The sequence below is a fragment of the Polypterus senegalus genome, chromosome 1 (genome assembly GCF_016835505.1).
Source record: "Polypterus senegalus isolate Bchr_013 chromosome 1, ASM1683550v1, whole genome shotgun sequence".
Lineage (NCBI taxonomy): Eukaryota > Metazoa > Chordata > Cladistia > Polypteriformes > Polypteridae > Polypterus > Polypterus senegalus.
Window position 1 is genome coordinate 103,659,192 of NC_053154.1, and position 13,864 is coordinate 103,673,055.

Sequence of the window (13,864 nt, forward strand, 5' to 3'; positions counted from 1 at the left end):
TGTTACACCATCCCTTTTTAATGTACGGTCATATCACCTTTATTACACTTTAAATGGTTACTTGATTGTGACTTTGTTGCACCAAGTTTGACAAATATTTAATTTACTACAGCATAAATGTTTATCATGTGAGCCATAGTAGCCTGGCTTACACAAAATTTTGGTTAATAAACTGGAATGGATAGAAGAAGAAATGAACTTTTCCTGATGCTTTAATATTTTGATTATTTGATTTGGTTATTTTGAATATTTGTTTCCTTCATCTTATGATTTAAGATGCTTGGAAAAGCTGTGTTTGGATTGAATGCTACATACAAACCCTATTTCCAAAAAGTTTAGAACACTATGATAATGCAAATAAAAAGAGAATGCAATAATTTGCCAATCTTGTAAACCCTATATTTAATTGAAAAATTGTTCAATGACAACATATCAAATGAAATGTGCTCAATTTTAATTTGATGCCAACAACATGTTTGAAAAAAGTTGGGATTGGGACATATTTACCACTGTTTTGCGTCAGATCTTAATTTAACAAAACACTGTAAATATTTGGGAACAGAGGAGACAAATTGCTGTATCTTTGAAAGTGAAATGTTGTCCCATTCTTGCCTTATATAAGATTTCAGCTGCTCAACAGTTCTGGGTCTCCTTTGGTTTATTTTTCATTCCATAATGCACCAAATATTTTCAATGGGCGACAGGTCTGAACTGCTGGCAGGTCAGTTTATCACTACCTCTTTTACTATGGAACCGTTATTTTGTAATATGTGCAGAATGTTGTTTGGTATTGTCTTGCTGAAATAAGTAAAGCCTTTTTTGAAAAAGACGTCGTCTGGGTGGCAGCATTTGTTGCTTCAAAACCTCTATACGTTGCCTCAATCAATCTAAAATGAGCTCTGACCCAGAGAAGGCAGCAGTGTTTCTGGATCATGTCTATTATGGTTCTTTGCATGGTAGAGTTTTAAGTTGCATTTGTGAATGTAGCAATAAATTGTGTTCACTGACTACGGTTTTCAGAAGTGTTCCTGAGCCCATAAAGTCTTTTCCACTACAGAATTGTGTTTGTTTTTAACGCAGTGTCGCCTAAAGGCCTGAAGATGACAGCCATCCAATATTGGTTTTCAGCTTTTTCTCTTGTGTACAGAGATTTCTCCAGATTCCCTGAATCTTTTAATATTATGTACCATAGATGATGATGAAACCCCCAAATCCTTCGCAATTTTACATTAATGAACATTTTTTTGAAGTTGTTGCAGTATTCGCCTGTGCAGTCTTTCACAGAGTGGTGATCCCCTTCCCATCTTTACTTCTGATACACTCTGCCTTTCAGGGACGCTCTTTTTATACCCAGTCCTGTTACCGACCTGTTGCCTTCCTTAGTTGAGTGATGTTCAGCCAGGTGTTGTTTTTTTAGGCATTACATAACTTTAACACAACACAAATTTAAAATGATGATTTTTTTTTCATAAAACAATAAAACTTATCAGTTTCAGCATTTGATGTGTTGTCTTTATTCTATTTTCAATTAAAGTTTTTTGTTGAGTGTGTTGCCAAACACAAACACAATATGTCAAACATTATTTGCTTTTAACCGATCTTTTTCAAAGATTTGCTTAATAGCAATTGCCAATGATTTGAAATGTAATACTGATAACAAGAAGATTCCATTTTAGATGCCTATTTCAGACATTATGCTGCATAATTTTTAAATAAACCTTTGTGAGGCCAGCCAGTGTCCTTATCCAGCTGACATGCCCTTAAGATGAAAGGATGGGGAAGACAGCTTACACCGGGCTTTGTCTCCACCAGGATGCTAAATGGCAGCGAGCCCAGGCTCGAATACCCACATGGGTGCCCCTCAGAGCATGTCAGGAAGCTGCAGGATTGGGGAGTTCCTATGTTATGGGGTTTCCAGGGCGGATAGAATAAAAGGAACTGCCCACGCCACATCAGAGGGCCAGAGTTGGGAGGAGGTCGAAAAGCTTACCAGAGGAGTGGAAGAAGCAGTGACAAGTGAGAAAAGGAAGAAAAGAGTTGTGATATTGTGCTTTTGCATATTTGTACTTGGTTTAAAGAGTTTCCCCTAAAGATTCTTTGTGCCCTTTAACTTGTGTCTATGCCTGGTTGTGTTGGGTGTTGGGGAGATGGAGTGCACCTTACCATCCACAAGTGGCGCAGTTGGCAGGATTTCTGGATGTCTGCTGGTAGGAAACTGTTTTACAAAATTTTCTTGTGGACAACCCCAATACAGCAATGCTGCTGCATGAGTGAGAAGCCCATACCCGTCCAGAAAGACAGTGAGCGACCCAGCGCATGGTGTCGTCATTGATGGGGGAGCTAATGAAGGAAGTGAAAAAAACAACTGGGAGAAGAAAGTACTGGATGACATGAACTTGTCATGCTATAAAATTACCTGATGTGGGTTTTGATCTTCTCTTTTAAATACTTAATTAAAATGAATGTAAATGTTCATTTACAATTAATTTAAAATCAAATTTATTCTTATATTGTGTATACACTAGTCAGTATTAGACAATATTGATATGTAATTTAGTAATTTCAGTAAAATAACTAAAGAATATGCTTGCAAAAGCCATTGCTAAGCTATACTTTGCAGGAAAACACTTCCAAAACAGCAACCACCAAAATCCCAATGTAATTGCTGTTTTATAGAACTGCAAACCTAGCATAATAGATAAAAAAGAAGCTTGAAAATATTTGTGTTAGCTCTTAATGGACTATAAGATATGATACAATTCCTTTAGCACTTAATGTAATGTGATACTATCCTGAGCAGTATTAAGTCTGCTTTATATTTTACATCCATCCATTTCACCAATAGGCTTTATCTGGACAAGGTCAAGGTGATGGAAGCCACCCCAGCAGTAACGTCTTAAAAAATGGGAAAGACAGTCCGTTGCAAAATACAGAATCCTGGGCTTATATTTGGAAATGTAAATTATAAAAAAAAGCGTACAGGTGAACTGAATTAATTAACATTCTGAGCAATCTGGGCGATTTAGTGTCACCAGTAAGTCTGATCATTTGTTGTGTGAGGAACTCCAAGCACCTTAGAGAAACAAACTTAGAGTTAAACAGGGGTCCCCTGAGCTGTGACAAGGTAATGTGCCAGGTCCTATATATTGCATTGTCACAAATGTTAATAGTGATACAACATTCAATATTGTACCACCGGTCTGTTACACCATATTAGCACAATACAGACTATTGATTTAATGTCCCTCTCTTTTTTGATTAGAGCAATTATGATTATTTGTTCAGTACAAGCACCACGCTTGTTTTTTGTTTTAGTATTTCCTTTAAATTGTTATTAGGTATCATATAATGTAAGACATGATGTTTTAGATTTTTTAATACAAACTCACCATTCTTCCAGGCATTCCCATTGCTCCTTTGTCACCCTAGTAGTCAACGTAAAGTCGAAAGGAAGGTAATAAATAAAATTGATAGAAACAAACAAAGGCATGCATATTATATCTATGAATAATTATTTCATGCATGAAATTTGCTTTTAGTATTATGAGGAACTACATTTTTGTCAATTATTTAAACAAAATAAAAATGTATTATTTCTGGGTGCCACACTTCAGTTACAGTTGTCAGTCATTAATTTATTAGAAACCTTATCAAACATACTGTATACAGTCTATTTTGAGAGATGCATTTATACTGCTGGGTTACACTGAGGCCCCATTCAAGGTGAGTTCTTGTCAGTCTCGGCGCCAGAACAATTTTAGCAGAGGGCATTGGATGCATAATTACAATATAAATACAACTGCCAGTATTTCTAATTTAAAACAGATATGCCTTGGACTGCATATGCAACAGACAACAGCAAACAAAACATCATCCTACATAATGCAACGCCCCATGCCAAGCTGGGATTCTCTATCAAACTTGCTAAACTTGTGAGTGTAACAGCCCCAGCTCACACACAGAGAAAAATCTAACATACACTGGATTCTGTACATATTGCAAAAAACTAAATCTAAATAAGTGAAAACTTTCTATATCAAGCCATTAAATCCTGTTTTCCTTATTAATCCTATATTTCTTAATTCCTTGTCTCCTAGAATCTCCTCCATGCCCTTGAGACTGTGCAGGGAGACACAGCAAACCTTCTGGCAATGATACGTATTGATGTGCCATCCTGGAGAAGTTGGACTACCTGTGCAACCTCTGTAGGGTCCAGGTATCGCCTCATGCTACCAGTAGTGACACTGACTGTAGCCAAATGCAAAACTAGTGAAGAAACAGTCAGAAAAGATGAGGAGGGAAAAATGTCAGTGGCCTCCACCTGTTAAACCATTCCTGTTTTGGGGGTCATCTCATTGTTGCCCCTCTAGTGCATCTGTTGTTAATTTCATTAACACCACAGCAGCTGAAACTGATTAACAACCCCCTCTGCTACTTAACTGACCAGATTAATATCCCATAAGTTTCATTGACTTTATGCTATACTCTGATTAAAAAGTGTTCCTTTAATTCTTTTGAGCAGTATATATATATATATATATATATATATATATATATATATATAAAATCCAATGTTTGGTTGACTTTCTGTATGTCTGCCCACTTTTCATGCTTGTCCACCTCAGAGTGGACAAAGTACCAGACCAGCACCTGATCAGGCGATTTAAAGAGAATTCTATGTGGCAGAGGTAAAAATGAGAACAAAAAGAACACAGAACAAAACAACAATGAGGATAAAATTAGGCAAAGACAGGCAAGAACGAAATGGAGCCAGAGTTCTGGCAGACAACACAGTGTTTGACAACGTGACAAGTGTCAGCACATCAACAACTGCCCGAGTGCTACAAAAGCATAAAACTAACCATGAAGTTCTTATACACTGTCCCATTTGAGAGGAACAGAGTACATGTGAAGGAATTCAGATACCAATATGTCCAACTAAGGTATATTCAATATAAAACTGTTGTGTCTCATTCCTTAGTGGTTGTGGCTTTGAAGGTGAAACATTATGAACATAGCATTCCAAGGTCCAAACCCAGTCCAAGCCCAACTACCTTGCCATTGAGCAAGACCCTTGTAAGCCACAGTGGCTCCAGCAGGATTGTGTCTCTAATTGATCAACTGTACACTATAAGGCTGTCTGCCTTACAAGTTCCTTACAAACTTCTGAAGTACAATATACCACAAAGGTATATAGAGCTATGTATACAGTAATGTATGCTACTGTAATGTAATCCTTACAATATGGTATTTTTTGCTGTTAGAGGGTCATGGAGTTGGAGGCTATGCAAACAGCTCATGTGTTCATCTTTGTGGATGAAGCTGAGTTTAACCTGGCAAAACAACGACAGTGAGGATGAAATATTATAGGTAAAAGAGCAACTATGCAAGTTCCAGGACAGAGAGAAGCCAACATCACAATGTGTGCGGCAATATGCAATGATGGTGTTTTGTCACACAAACCAGTCGTTGGCCCATACAATTCAGAGCACCTCATTTTGTTTCTCAATGACACCTCCAGGACACTAGTACCAGAGGATGAGAGCGATCGAGGTGAGCACAAATGCTTTGGTATTTGTTGTGGTGTGGGATAACATGGCATTCCACCAGTCCATTGCAGTCACAGAATGGTCTGCAGCACACCCAAGAATGTCCTCATTGCTTCTGCCACCATACTCCCCTTCCTAAACCACACTGAGTAATTCTTTTCTGCATAGAGGTGGAAGGTTTATGACCACCGGCCACATGATCAGACATCATTACTGGATGCAATGAATGCTGGATGTCAAGATATTTCTCCAGAGCAATGCTATGGACATATCAGGCATGTGAAGAGACACTACCCTAGATGTACTGTCAGAGAGGATATCAGGTGTGATGTTGATGAGAACTTCCAATCCAGAGGAGAGGATGGATTAGCATTACAATATGGTATTGTTACAGTTGTAACTGCAAGTGTGTGTGTGTGTGTATATATATATATTGTCACAGATGTCCGGGGACACTGCCTGGCCGGGACGCCTGGATAGTCCCCGACCTGGACAATGTTACTCCTCGGCCACGAGAGGGCAGCCACCCGGGGCTATTTGGGGGCCACAGGGATGGAGCTGGGATGCTCTTTATGAGAGGATGTGGCCACCGCCAGGTGCTTTTCTGACACTTCCGCCACACCAGGAAGTGACGTCAAGGGGAGCACCTGGGGCTCATCTGGGTCATGATAAAAGGGGCAGCCTCCCTTCAGTAGGGGAGCCAGAGTTGGGAGGAAGGAGATGAAGCTTGTGAGGAGGAAAGCGGAGGTCAAAAGAGTGAGAAAGAGAGAGAAAGAAAGAAAGAAAGAAAGAAAGAAAGAAAGAAAGAAAGAAAGAAAGAAAGAAAGAAAGAAAGAAAGAAAGAAAGACGACGACAAAGACAAAGGAAAAGAGAGTTTGTGCTGGTGGACATTGTGGTGCTTAAAAACTCAATAAAGGAGTGTGTTTTGGACATCCTGGTGTTGGTCTGTCTGTGTCTGGGGGTATGCTTTCCACTATATATATATATATATATGCACAGTATATATTTTGCTCCTATGGTATTTTCTGGAACACTACATTTTGTGTTGGGTATAGTTTTTTTTTTACTATATAATTATGATTGAAAATTGTGTACTTAGAGTAGACCACATTCGGGAATAAAGTCCATTGAGATATACTGTACTGCTGCATGGTTTGTTCATTTCTGGACATTTTATAGAATACAAAATTATTCTGTTTTGTAATACAATTTTTTTGACAAATAATGTCAGTTACTTTACAGGCAATACTTTCATGACGATCCATATTACATTTCAGGTAATGCTGACTGTTGTTACTGTTTTGTAGGACTTTTGTTTTGTGTATGATGTAGTGTTCTTCCAGAAGGACATAAAATGCTACTGTTTTGGTGCTGCAGTGCATCTTGGAGGACAGCTTAACTGTTTGGTCAGGCTGTGTGTTGGTATTGCAGACTGTATGAGGAGCATTGAGAAAGCGACTTCAGTATTGCAGAATCTGTCTTAGTAATTGAAAAAAACTGTAACCTGGCGAAACAACGGCAGCGTGGATGGAACATTGTAGGGAAGAGTGAAGGTGCAATTTCTAGGACAGAGAGGAATCAGCATCACAATGTGTGTGGCAACAGGCAATGATAGTGTGTTATCTTACAAACCAGTCATTGGCCCATACAACAAAGAGTACCTCATTTTGTTCCTCGATGAACTCTACACAATATTGGTACCAGAGTATGAGAGGAATCAAGGTGAACACAAATGCCTTAGTATTTGTTGTGGTGTGGGTTAACATGCCATTCCACCACTCCACTGCAGTCACAGAGTGGTTTGCAGCACACCCAAGGATGTCCTCTTTGCTTCTGCCACCATACAACCCTTCCTAAACCACATTGAGGAATTATTTTCTGTATGGAGGTGGAAGGTTTATGACCACCAGCCCCATGATCATGTCACTACTGGATGCTATGAATGCTGGATGTCAAGATATTTCACCAAAGCAATGTCAAGCATGGACCAGACATGCCAAGAGATACCACCTACGATAGACAGCAGGTATGATGTTGAAAAGAACTGGTTGAATCTAGAGGAGCAGATAGATTAGAAAATCACCACTATAGCAATGTTAGAGTCATGGACCAACTGCACGCCTGTGTATTTTGTTTCTGTCTGTAGTATTGACAATAAGTAATATTTTTTTAATGAATGTTCTGCATTTACCCTATAGTATGAAAAATAAAATCCATATTTACTCTAAAGACTATCACTTTATATACCGGTATTATGTAATGCTGTCTGTTATTAGTGTTTAGTAAGCCTTTCTTTTGTGTGTGATATAATGTTCTTCCAGAAAGATGTAAAGTACTAACATTTTGGCGGTATGAGTCTATTTTGAGACATGTATTAACGGTTTTGTTGACTGTAGTGCATTTTGGAGGGGAGATTAACTGTTTGCCCCAGCTGTGTGTTTGTGTTGCAGTCTGTGTATAGAGTTTTGAGACAGTGACTTCAGTGCTGCAGAACGCGCCACAGCAATTGTAAAAACAATTGTAAAGAAACTTTCATGGATTTTCTTTTTTTGGAACCACAGTGGTTAAGTGGTTAACTTTGCTATCTCACAGCCACTCTAGACTGAGTTCAAATCCCAGCATGCTCTCTCTCTGTGGTTTATTCATTTTCCCTGTATTTGTGTGGGTTTTTCTTTCCATATTACAAATAATGTATGTGCATATAATTTAATTAGGAACTATAAATTGTTATTAATGAGTGTGCCCTGCAAGGGACTTCAAACACATCCAGCCACTTGTAGCTGTTCAGTTCGATAAAGTGAGTTTAACAATGGATGTACTGTATTCTTTATTTTAATGGAAGTTTAATTTTGTCTTTTTTCTTTTAAATTGTAGTAAGCTTTGTTATCTGATATTCCTTTTCTCTTAATTGCATTTGTTTAGACCTATTTAATTTCCATTTTTTGATCTGTTAAGCCAATAAAACTATGAAGTACAGCCATAAAACTCCAGTCCTTAAATCATTTCACTGGCTCCCAATTAAGTTCAGTAGTGATTTTAAAAGTGTCTTTTCATTTGTACAGACTGGTTTACACAGACTGGTTTAGCTCCTCCTTAAGATACAGAAATAAATATTGCTAATACTGCTGGGCATTGACTGATATCTCTAGATGCAGAGTTTTTTTTTTAAATCTGATGATAAAACTAGTGTAAGAAGCAGAGCCTTTAGCTGTAGGAGCACTCAAGAACATCCTACCTAATATACACATGTATATTCAAACAATGACAATGTGGCCACTTGGGGGCGCTCCAGTTACCCAACACCTGTCATAAAGGCTCAGACACAAGTATAAAAGCATAAAAGAGTGTTTAGTGTGGGAAACTCTTCCTCCACAGCCACAGTGAAACAAGCACAGCAAGCACAGCAAGCACACAACAACTCTTTGCCTTCTCCTTCTCCTTTCTGTGTCCTGGTCACTGCCTCCTCCTCCACGCAAGCTTCGCTCTCTTTCCTCCTGATTCTGACTGTCAGACTGTGGCACACAGCTCCTTTAATATCACAACCAGAAGCACTTCCAGTGTTCCAAAGCTGTAGCTTGGAAGCACTTCTGGGTAAGGTGAGAGACCGAGAAAGAACAAAGGGTTTCCCAGACCCTTCAGCACTCCCTAGTGGCAACCATAGAACTCAACAGGGCTGAGCTGACAAACTCCAAGTCCCATGATGCCCTGTGGGAAACTGTGGCATTGCTGCAATCCAGGGGGGCTGCCATCTGCTAGTACAGGGGAGACAATGCCCTGTGCATGCTTTCTCCCCCCTGCCCCCCAAGACACAACCTCACAGATTTATGTCCCAAAGGTTTTATTATTATAATTAATTACTTTTCCAAAGGTTTCTTTACAGTACTGGCACAAGCCAGTCAGTCATTGTCTAACACACTTAGGCCTGGACAGGGTTGAGGGGGAGTGCTGGAGCCTATCCCAACCAGCATAAGGTGCACAGTATGAACAAACTGAGATCAAGGTGCTAGTCCATTGCAGGGCAAACACACAAATGCACACAAACACACACAATCACAACCAATTTAGTGTCTCCAATTCACATAAACCAACATGTCTTTAGGCTGTGGCAGGAAACCACAGCACCCAAATGAAACCCATGTAGACACGGGGAGAACATGCAAACTCCACACAGGGAGGACCTGGGATGCATACACTGGTCTCCAAAATGTGAGACAGCAGTGCTACCACTGGAACTGGCATAAGCACAATACAAAAACCAACTTCTCTCTTCTTTTTTTCCTCCACTCTTTCCAGGTGAGTTTTGTCCTCTTCTACCCAAATCCAACTCACTTGTGAGCGTCAGAGTGTCTCCTTTTATTCAAGACCCAGGAGTACTTCTGGTGCTAGGGCATATCACGTTGTAAATACTAATCGATCAAGCAAACGTTGCTAAAAACAGGGATCATAAATCTCCACAGGACCGTCTGGCATCACCCATGGAACTAAATAGGAATGCTTCATCGCACAACATTTCCCAGCATGTCCTACGGGTGTCCATTTGGGAACCGAGATCCAAGGATGCTGTCATCTAGCGTATGGAGTCCTCCCTGATCACTCCATTATGTTGTCCCTAAGTATTATAGGACACGAGATGGGGAAGTGTTCCATTGTCTATTGTGATACTCCAATTGTCCTAAAATTCAAATCCAAACTGATGACCTACTTGTTCTCTTTGGTATTATAAATGTTGTCTCTTTATATAAAACTCCTTTGATTATGAAAGTATATGCAGTATGTTCTATCCATGTATGCTCTATCCATATTGTATAAATTTGTTGTACTATAATCTAGTCTCACTTTTTTCATAGACCATTCTTTGTAATTTTAAACTGCAGCTGTGGGTGACTTAAACTTGACAGTTTACACTTCCTTACACAGAAATAGATAACAGAGTGCTTAAGTTGCTACACTTTTATTCCACCATTTCCTGATTTAAGAGCCATTTGTTTCATTAAATGGGCCATAAAATTTAATGAGACTTACAGATTGTGCTTTATTGTTCTGCCTCCTTTACAAACTCCTACCCAGGCATATTTTACATTCCTGAGAAAAATCAATAAAATCTTCTGTGGACCACACCATATTAGTACTCTTTAGTTCACAATTTTATTTTTTCTTCATTATTTCTGAATATTTTATTTAAACCTGACATACATGATGCAAAATTAGCTGGTTAGCTGTCTCTAAGTTTGTATGTGAACCTAACTGTTATTGGGCTACTGGCTAAAAAAAATAATCAATTATTGTAAGAACTCAAAGGGAACTCATACATTTTAAAATCCATCCATCCACTCATTTGCTTTATTTTATCATTTCTGGGTATTAATTGATGTTTAAAAATGTAGATAATGACAGACTTCTGTGGTCTAAAAGGAGTAGCAACAGTAAATGTCTTCCTGAATGTTATAGAGAAATAAAACTCACACTTTTGCTAACTTCAGAAACTTCAGACTGGGAAGTGAGGCAAGTCATCTAATTAACGTAGAGGTACACCTAACAGCTTTGTGGACCTTATGGTGGTTAGAAAGAAAAGTTACCAACACTGGGCATCTGCAAGTGCTTTGTTTTCTATCTTTAGTTGAATTTGCATTTTTTAAATTTGCATTGTACTGATAAGTGAGCCAATTTCATGTTGTTTTGTAGACCCAGTTGTGTTATAATGCATATTATGATAACATATACAGACTAAGGTGATTTGGGCATGTGGAGCAAAAGGCAGCAGATGATAGGGAGAAGAGGTGCACCAAGATGGAGTTGGAGGGGATCAGGCCCAGAAGGAGGCTGAAGAAAACATGGGTGGGAATGGTGTTGGATAGTATAAATAGTGTGAGCCTTACCATAAAGGATGTTCAGAACTGTGGAGAGTGGAGGAAAAATAATGGAATATAGTCAGCTAATCTAGGTAAACCCAGGAAATGTCCAAAGCTAATAATGACAATGAATGTGATGATACATACAATTATTTGCGACTTCTCTCTCTATATATATATTTGTCTGTCTGTATGTCTGTCTGTTTTTCATGAGAGAACTACTTAACAGATTTAGATCGTGTTTTTTTTCTATAATTTGCTTGAACATTCCAGTTGATTTTGCGACTTTTCTCATTATACTAAGTATCATAGTTCGCTTGCAGCAATCCAAGAGACAGGCTGCGGGCACGAGGGGAGGTGGAAGCGTGACATCAGGATTGAGGAGCTGGATGGGGCCCTCCTCACTCACACGCCAGCCTCTGTTCGAGTCGCTCTACCACATGTTGGTGTGTTCCTTGCCTCCACTTAGCTAGCAATACCTGTTTGTTCAGCAGACATTATCATGTACAGATTGTTAAAGAGTAACTTTGACATTTTTGAGAGAGAGATCACAGCTACGTGTGTGCTAGAGGGTAGCTGCTCATTGGCAGAGATATCACAGCCATATGCTCTTCTCCCCACGCGGGGGACGCTCTCCTGTCAGAGCCGAACATGATCAGATACAGTGGCAACATTTGACACTGAAGACTATCTACCTTCCATTTGGCCACAGATACCTTGCCAACTTTTTACATTTTTGGCAAAGAGATCATAGCTACATTCTCACCCCTGATAGCAAAACCAAAAATATTGTATATCAAGAGACCCTTGGATATGAAAGCTGTCAATATAAATTCTTGTCAATACCAATAATTACATTTTTTTATATTTTTGTTATTGATTTTTAAAGTTTGTACTGTTTCACTACTATGCGGGCAGAGCCGTGGGAAACAGCTAGTACAATATAAAATAAAATACTAACTGTAAGAAACAATCTTTAACAGGATACCAGTTTATCAAGTAAACACAACACACACACTTATCATACCTACATCAGTTTCTTAACAACTTAACATTGACATGTTTTGGATGTAGAAAGAAATACTAATAAACATTAAAGACAGGATGTACTGTATATATAGTAGGTAGCCTTGCTGTCCAGCAGTATTTGTTTAGATTTTGCATTTTCTACCTAAAGGCATTCATGCAGGGAATACTGCTTCCTTGAAAAACTGGTGGGTAACAGAAAAAGCACCTACTGCAGTTGCCATGTCTGTCAGTGTGTCCACATGAAACAACTCAGCCCCAAGAAGACAGATTCTGTTAAAATTTTACATATATATAGTCTACAAGGTAATCTGCATTACTTGAGATATCTCAAATATGCAGTACCACACTTTATACATTTTTGAAATTTCAGAATCTCCCATCGAAAACCATTTGTGAATTTTTAAACTTAAACCAGGGGAACAATCTGTGCAACCTTAATTATAGATTATTTTATTGTTTCAAAGTTACCTGGAGACAGGTCAATTCAGCTTTGATATTTTGTATACTTTGCCTCTTTTACCCATCCAACACCCACATCCATTGACAAAAGAGGGGCGCATGTGCAAGCTGCTGGTATGCCAGGTCATATGTCCAGCTACTTGGGGTAAGTTAACCATAAAAAAAAATCTACTTAGAAATAAGTGTAAAAGGAAACGTTTTATGTAAGCATCACTCTGTAAGCAAAGAACAAATATGTGTTCCGTATTTACAGTATGTGACGCTGAAATCAGCCTCACTGCTGCATTACCTGCACAGGATAATGATTCAGTATCTCTCTGACACTGCAGTTTATCAGCACGGATCCAGGACAGCTCTCCAGCATGGTCCGAAGCATCCAACAGTTTGAGACTCCAGTGGAGATTTTAACTGTCTATCTGGTACTTCTTTAAAAAATATTATGCTTAAGAAACAACTGACAATACCACATCTACCAATGACATTTTTTACATCACTTGAATTAAAATCTGATTTCTTGTAAAGCTATTGATCCACCAAAAGCTTATTTGGGCTACATTTTTAAGTATTTGACATTGTTGAGTACTGTTAAAAAGCTTGTACAATATTTAAATATTTGAATTCTATTGTGGTTATTTTTGAATATGATGGGTCAGTAAGGATGATTTCGGGGGTAGGGGTTTTGGTGGTCTTATGAGGAGGATGGTTTTCAGCTGTGGTTGGTTGGTGTGGATGGTGTCTGTGGGTTTTGTCGTTAGCAGAAGGGGTATGAGTGTAGTTATTTGGTGATGATGGTTTTTGTGTTTGGGAAGGTAGCACGGTTTATAGGGGGGACTTGGACAACTGGGGAGGAAGGTATCCCTCAACTTTTTATTTTTGTCACGTTTGTGCCCTGCTTACTGGCTCCAGCACTGGCTACTCATAGTCCTAGACTGAAATTAAAAGGTATGAATGGAGTAGTAACTAAAAATGATCTGCTT

General features: G+C 38.8%; 1 protein-coding gene across 14 annotated transcripts in view; it reads right to left on the minus strand.

The window, feature by feature from the left end:
* Window positions 1-13,864, minus strand: part of col13a1 (collagen, type XIII, alpha 1) — a 273,440-nt gene that overhangs the window by 146,085 nt on the left and 113,491 nt on the right. For 10 of the 14 annotated variants that reach the window (XM_039755058.1, XM_039755023.1, XM_039755070.1 and 7 more), the window contains one exon: window positions 3,390-3,425. The exons of the other annotated variants lie outside the window; for them this stretch is intronic. In XM_039755058.1, the coding sequence (XP_039610992.1) occupies window positions 3,390-3,425 (36 nt within the window). The remainder of the gene's footprint in view (window positions 1-3,389; window positions 3,426-13,864) is intronic. 14 annotated transcript variants of the gene reach the window in all.